General features: G+C 35.0%; 1 protein-coding gene across 2 annotated transcripts in view; it reads right to left on the bottom strand.

Annotated features, from left to right (window-relative positions):
* Nucleotides 1-3,979: 3,979 nt before the first annotated feature.
* Nucleotides 3,980-7,699, bottom strand: part of LOC119823426 (cysteine-rich secretory protein 1-like) — a 63,989-nt gene continuing 60,269 nt past the window's right edge. For both annotated transcript variants that reach the window (XM_038343437.1, XM_038343436.1), the window contains 2 exons: nt 5,722-5,810; nt 3,980-4,409 (listed from right to left, as the gene is read on the bottom strand). In XM_038343437.1, the coding sequence (XP_038199365.1) occupies nt 4,282-4,409; nt 5,722-5,810 (217 nt within the window). In that variant the 3' untranslated portion in view covers nt 3,980-4,281. The remainder of the gene's footprint in view (nt 4,410-5,721; nt 5,811-7,699) is intronic.

The following is a 7,699-nucleotide window of genomic DNA, read 5'->3' as shown; positions in this document are numbered from 1 at the left end:
CTTAATGGTCTTTTGAACAACCTCTTTACTGCTGCTAGGAGGCTGGCTTGGTGGTGAGGAGTTTTAACGTTTGAGTCTTGGCCCCGCCTCTTCTCTCTGAGTTCTAAGGCTCCTGCACAACAGCCAGTGATAGGTTTTGAAAGGAAATTCAGCTCTGTGATTGGTTCACGATTCTGTCTATCTTGATTTGGAAAATTTTGCCGGGTACAGACTCAAACTGCCATCCTAGAATACTAAACAATGAAACAGAGAGCTGGGCGCTAGATGGGAAATTAAAAAGCTTTCAAAGAAGTCCCAGAAGGCCAGATTTTTTTCCCTCCTGGTTCTTGTTTTCACACTCTTTTCAAATTCATTTTATTCTTAAAAAAATAAAAAAAGCATAAACAAGCATATAACCCTTCCCCAGATCCTATCTCCAATTATATTACTGAGAATAAAATCCTCAGTAATGAAAATGATGAAGATTTGAAAGCAAGGTACTTTTTTTCTTTTAATTCAAGGTGGCATAAGATAGGTCTTCTGTCCTTGGTAAATATTTCTGCTGTGGTCATAGCTTGGTGTTAGGCATGGTGAAATATTCTTGTTTAGTGTGGGAATCATACATTTTTCTTACCATAGACTTTTAAAATTATTTATTTTTAGACTTCTGTAAAAGAATGTTTGCTGCCTTCTGCAGAAATCATAGGATCCTAGCAAAGAGAACATCGCATTTCTTGAAGAATTCAGGAGTTATGTTATTGTCCTCTCTCTCTCTCTCTCTCTCTCTCTCTCTCTCTCTCTCTCTCTCTCTCTCTCTCTCTCTCTCTCTCTCTCTCTCTCTCTCTCTCTCTTTCTCTCTCTCTCTCTCCTCTTCCTGTCTTCTTTCTTTGGCTTACACCTTGTATTATTTAGAAATCAAGAGAAAATATGTGTTTCTTGAGTTGAAATTTTCTACCGAAAATAAAAATAAATAAGAACAAAATTTAAAAGCATGTATATGAGACTGTTTGAGTAGAGAAATTGGTATGAGATCTCTCTAGGTTGCTCTTTTTGTTCAGGACTGTTTAAGCTGTCTGTGGTCTTTGGAGTTTCCACATGAATTTTTGGAAGCTCATTTTTTCTGTTTCTATCACGGTTATGTAGATTTTGATTGGGATTCCTTTGAATCTGTAAATTGCTTTAAGTAGAATGATCACTTTCATGATATTAATTCTATATATCCATGAATGTGTGTGGGAGGGTTATTTCCATATTCTTATGTCTTCCCCCATCTCTTTTAGAGATTTAAAGTTTTCATTGTCAAGATCTTTCACTTTCTTAGTTTTCTCGTAGAATTTTTCTACTTGTCTTTGAGGTTATTGTGAATGAGGGTGTTCCCATATCTCTTACTTCGTATGTTTGTTATGGCTATGTGGAAAGTCTACTACTATTTCTAAGGTAACTTTGTATCCTGTTTGTCTAGAATGTTGATAGTTTCTAAACACTTTTGCTGGAATTTACAGCATCTTGTATGTAATATAATATTATCAGAATTATATTCAGTTAACCAGGAAATGGAATATTCATTCTGAAGATAAAGTGTATGTGTCAGGAATGTCAGGTAACACAATCCACATTGGAAGATCCAAGGCTCTAAAAGGAATAACATGTGGTGAAATGTTAGCTACTCTAATTTCTTCAACTATTGATATTCAAATTCTAATTTTTATTTTCTGACTTTTTGGTGTGCATATTTATTCAAATATCTTATAGTCACATGAAATCTTTAATTTTTTATATGAAGGATCAATTACTATTCCTTCTTTAAACTATAAAATTTATTTATGCCAATGCTCTCAACTATCTGCCTTTGTTCTATTTTTGTTCTGACAATGCGTTAACTTCTTTTATAATAAAAAATCCTTACATTTTTGTCACCTCCTGCTACTGGACTAGTCTTAACCTGTGTCTTTATTTCCAGTAGTACATTTAAAGAAGAATATATATATATATATTATTAACGAATTGTTATTGTTTATGCTTTAATAAAAGACTTATTTAAAATATAGACACAATGGGGGCTTTGATCATTTGAAAATTGAAAGCATTTTCAAAACACTGACTCAAATCACACAAAAAAAATGAGGGATTTAAGCATTCATCAGAGTGACTTAAACATACACTGAGTGTGAAGTTTTCTAGATCTTAAGTACAGAGCAATCTATTCTAAAAGGAGCCTGATCTGAAAGGATTTATTGTACTTATTTTATTGTTTAAGAGAAAGCAAGTGGACAGCACGTGGAATGGACTTGGTGGGAGGTTGGGTGAGGAAAAGAAGAATAATTCCAGTTGGATGGTGTAGATCATATTTCCAACAAGACCATGGAAAAGTTTCCCCAAGTTGAGAACAATCACATTCAAACAGACAGCAGAAGCACAGAAAACCCCGAACAGACAAGACCAAAATAGAGACAATCGCAAAATATTATATTTAAAATACTAAATACGTAGAACAAAGTGAGAAGCCTGATAACTACAAAATTAAAACCACAGGTCAAATCCAAAAGAAAGCCTATAACGTTAATAGGTAATTTCTCAATGGAAACTATAAAGTCAGAAGAGCAGGCCGCAATGTATTTCACATTCTAAAAGACAATGAATGCCAACCTAGACTATTGTTTCCAGAAAAACTATCTGAATAACTGAAAGTGAAAAGAACTAGTCTTCTTCTTCTGTGTCTCCAAGTCCAAGATTTGGTGTTTCCATGGTACACCACAATTTTGCAAGTTCCTTTCCTGTATGTGCCTGTTTAATTTTTTACATTATTTGCTTGTATAGCCCAATTCGTCTGTCTTTCTTTAAGTACGGTATTCTATCATCTTCTTCATACATTCTGCTTATTCTTCCCCTGAGTTTAGGCTAGTTTTTAAATTCTATCTTTTTTCACCTGGAATTCCCTTTAATGTTTCTTTCTCTTCCTGAACATAGTTTTCAAATTCTGAATTGTTTTCGTAATTTTATTTTCAATATGTGTGTGTATATGTATGTGTATGTGTATATGTATATGTATATATATTAGACATAACTCAGGCACTACTTTCTTTATTCTACTTGCGATATTTGTTAATCTCTTCTTTGAGCTCTTCAAATTCCTTGATAAAATTTTATGTTTCAAAAGACTTTTTGGGTCCTGATGTTCATTCTCATTTTAAAACATTTCTGCAAAACTAGTGGATTTGGCGTGGCAGGGACATTCTGTTGGAACTGTATATATTATGATTTTGCAATGAGAACAGGGAATGTAGATTTCTTTCATTGGATTTATGTCTAATGTTAGATTCTAGGGTACCTCCGAGTTGTCCCAGTGCACAGGATGTCTTAAGGTTGTGATTATGCAGGTCATCTGGGGTCCATGGGACTCATCAGTCTGTGTGGGTATAGAGGACGTATGATCTGAGCTAAGTCTGAAGGTTGGACATGGTACGCCAGGGTAGGGTCAGAAGTATTTGTCAAGTGGACTCCATTATTGATTATCAACTGAGGTGTGTACCTATTAGTCAACTCTTGGGAAGGCTAAGAACCTTAATGTAAGTAAAAATTAAGTAAGCGGTATCATAAATATTGTAGTACCATACTGAAATAAATAAACCCCAAATCACCAATTCAAACAACTGTGAGGGATTAATATGCAAATATTAAGATTTATTTAATTTTAAAAAAGAAACCAAGGTCAATGGAGTTATTTCTAAAAGCAAATTCTGTTCATAAAGTTACATTTTAAAAGGGTACTTGAAATACCCAACAATTAAAATGCAAATTAAAGTTTAGAATTTGAAACACTAATTCTGAAGAATGTGAAGAGGGGTAAATACTGAGAAGAAATCAAAGAGAGCTAATGCGCATTTGTTTTTGGAGATAGCTAGGTAGAGCTAGGAAAGGTGACTGAAAGCTATGGTGGAAGTATATGCTATTGGTGGAAGTATATAATCAGGTACTGGGAACCTGATTATTGTTCTCAAGACAGAGTTTTAGTGACCTTAGCCATAAAGACAAACTACATATAATCTTGGGTTTGAGTCAACTCCTTAAATTCTTTGGAATGGAATTCAGAGGTCAAGTTCCAAAGATATTACTGATTTTGTTACTTTAAAATATTTGGTTATAAATTATTTCTGCTAAATGAGACAATATAGAAAAAATGAATCTTTACTGTTTGGGATCATTTGAGTGTACTTATACCTAGAATTTTCTGGCGGACTGTGACAAGCCTAAGCTGGGGAGGTGGTCTTCCTGCACATGGCCCTGGTCTCGTGCACCAGAAATTTAATGAATTTTGTCTTCACAGTTGCATGCAGCTTTGCAGTTTTCTTTAGTCAGTGCATGTTTACAGGTTAGCGATGCTTTCAAAGACGGACAGTTAGAATACTTATCTTCGTAGTAACACCTGTTTGCTGAAAAAAGGAATAGAGATATTCATTGCTTTGTTATTATTCTCCTCTACCAACAGTGACAAAGTAGAACATGAATGTGGAGAAGGGAATTGAGTAAATGGATGAATTTCCATTAAACCGAGGCTTTGTGAGATGTCTTTTAGTAGAGCTGATATATTTCTTCACTCAAAAAAGGCTTAAGAAAACTAGCTTCGAGGAGCTGAGCTATTGAGCGTTGAAAAAAAAATAACTCAGCAATTAAGAGTCTTTGTTCTTTTTGCAGAGAAACTGGTTTTGATTTTCAGCATCTACATGGTGGCTTACGGCCACCTGTAATTTCAGCTCCGTGGAACCAAGTGTCCTCTTCTGTCCTTCATAGTCATGGGGCCCAAATGAAGTATACATAAATATATACACACATGTACACACAAATATTTATAAACACGAAATAGAGAAATATTTTAAAAAGAAACTCATTATTTAAAATGTCAGTCATTATGCAAGTAATTTTTAAACTTAAATCCAGCTAATATTTGAACTCTATATTTTCAGCAAAGCATTTTAATATGTTCTAAAGCCACTGTGTCAAGTAACCTCTTTATGTGAAAATAGTGAAATGTATTACTATTATACCTACTTCCTCTCTCTGTAACCCGTTTTCATAACATTGGCACTAATAACACAAAAATGACTAGTTCTGAATCTATATCATTGAAGAAGAGAAGCAATTTACCTAAGCTGTCCTTTGACTAAACACACAATCACACACAGATGCCATGGCATACATGCATGTTCCTATACATCTACAGAGAGAAATAAGTACACATTCACAAATAAATAAAAATGTAACACAAAATTCAAATGATGCTCTGGAGGACCTTACGAATTTTTTGTGTTAAGTTTCTTGGTAGACAAAGAATTGTAGTATCTGTCTTCTTTCTCTGGCCTGACCTGTGTTCTATTACCTCAACTACTTAGATTTGTATTGCTTTCTCTTCTAAAAGTGCTAAACTTAAGATCTTATTAACCTAGAGAATAAGAAAATTCACTTTAAATTTTATTGAATTACATTCACAGAAATATTTCTCTAGACTCCAATAGCAATAATACCAATACTGATACAAGTATGCACTGGTTTTAGATGTTTCTTTAGACTTCATAAAGTATCACGTTTTTCAATGGCAAAAGTACACACACCATAAACAAAGGAAAATTTGTAATTCAAATAAATTATATTAAGTACATTTTTGCCTCTTGAACATAAGGCCATGCTATGAAATCTAAAACAGGTTGTCATTTTATGTTGTTATATTTGTATATTAATAACACTTACTGCACAGTCCAGCGTTACAGTGATTAGGACAACTGGCACATGGTTCTCCTACCGTGTAAGGGGTGTATATCCTGTTCAGAAAATTACCGCTGAAATTGAAAAGCAAAATATAAAATATTTTTAATTTTTCTCCGTATACTCTAATGCTTGCATATATCACACATATGCATGTATCCATACACATGAACATATAGATATCGGGGTTGCTATTAAAAGCTTTAGCTATGCCATATAAAAATCTAACATTTTCTAAGAGTATTCAGATATAGATGTGAAATAAAGGGATAATTAATGCCTTCACTCTTCAACCATGTTCTATTAACCTGAGCAATGGAAATATGATAAATAAGAATCTAAAGGTTTAGAAACATTTTAATGTAGAAACATCCTCCTCGTTTCCTCATGAACCTGGAAAATTCCTAAGACACTGGAGCACAGGATGCTGCTTAGGTATAAAAGATGCTTCCTATAGAGTCAGTTAGAAAAATGCTATTATTCCTGATTCCTACAGTACGGGAGAGGTCCCCATGATGATGTGGTGAGGTTCAAGAATTTAAGCATAGGAAAGTTTGGTGTTTTCTGGGGGTAGAATGTGGGTGAGTATGAGACTTTTATGCTTATAAAAACTGAGAATGTTAATTAGAAAAACACTTTATAAAAAACCATCTTAAAAGTGCAGTACTCTGATAGTGACCACCCTGTGCCTCGGAAGGATCATCACTCACTGGCGTATGAAAATAGAGAAGTCAGATTCGCCATTGCACTATGGGTGGCAGGGGTGTGCATGCATTCTCCAAGTATTTGCAGCAGAACCTCTCTTCTATATATTGCTCCATGTGTTTGAGCAATCTTAAAAATGAAAAGTCATAAAGTATTGTACACCTTTGGCACGTGCTTCTCTTCATTATTCATCTTATCCTTCTAGGTGCCAGATTCCAGGTGCCTCTCATTTGACCAGACAGCTGGATAGAGTGCAACGCCTTCTTTGTATTTTCCTTAATGCCAATAGAAACATTCTTGAAAATTCTTTGATGACTCTCCTTTCCAACTGAGATGCCACACCTTCTGTGTCACCCACAGACAGAGGAGAAATGAATCGCTTAAAAGGCTTGGTTTGAAAAGATTCTCAGGTGCATGTGATGTACGTTTCTTGGATTGAGAAGATACAAATAGACGCAGAGAGATGTCTCGGCAGTTAAGACAGCACATTCCTCTTTTAGAAGACTCGGGTTTGGTTCCCAGCACCCACTTCAGGTGATGTACACCTGTTTGTAATGCAGTTCCAGGGGATTTGATGCCTCTGGTCTCCACAGGCATCTGCACCTATGGGCACATATCACACAAGGACAAACATACATGCAGATGTAATTTTTTTTAAAAAAAATTTTTTTGGTTTGTCGAGACAGGGTTTCTCTGTAGTTTTGGAGCCTTTCCTGGAACTAGCTCTGTAGACCAGGCTGGCCTCGAATTCACAGAGATCCGCCTGCTTCTGCCTCACGAGTGCTGGGATTAAAGGTATGAGCCACCACCGCCCAGCTAATTAAGAAAAATTAGGTTAGCATACAGATTATAAACATATATTTGTTTTTTTGTGGGAATTTTTTAAAGAGCTCAAACATCTGTCACAGAAGGGAAGTGAATTTCTGTCTTGAAAATTAAGTTCTACTGAACATGATTTTCAGAATTTTTAGTAAATTCTGAGGAGAAAAGAATTAATATTTTAGCTTTCTTAACTGTTGGAAATATATTAAAGACTTCTGAAAGAGCCTTTGAAGTCTAAGATTTAATAAATTCTTACAGGTAGAAGGAAGCAACATGGGGCTGGAAAGAAGGTTCAGTGGTTAAGAAATTTTGCTGTTCCTTTGGAGGACTCAAGTTTGATCCCCAACTGTTGCGGGAGCTTCTTAACCATATCAAGTAGGTCATAATCACCTTTAACTTCAGGTGTATGGGATTCAATGCACTTTTCTGGTATTTG

This window comes from Arvicola amphibius, chromosome 9 (assembly GCF_903992535.2).
Source record: "Arvicola amphibius chromosome 9, mArvAmp1.2, whole genome shotgun sequence".
In the NCBI taxonomy this organism is placed as follows: domain Eukaryota; kingdom Metazoa; phylum Chordata; class Mammalia; order Rodentia; family Cricetidae; genus Arvicola; species Arvicola amphibius.
This window is presented reverse-complemented; position numbering and strand designations above follow the sequence as displayed.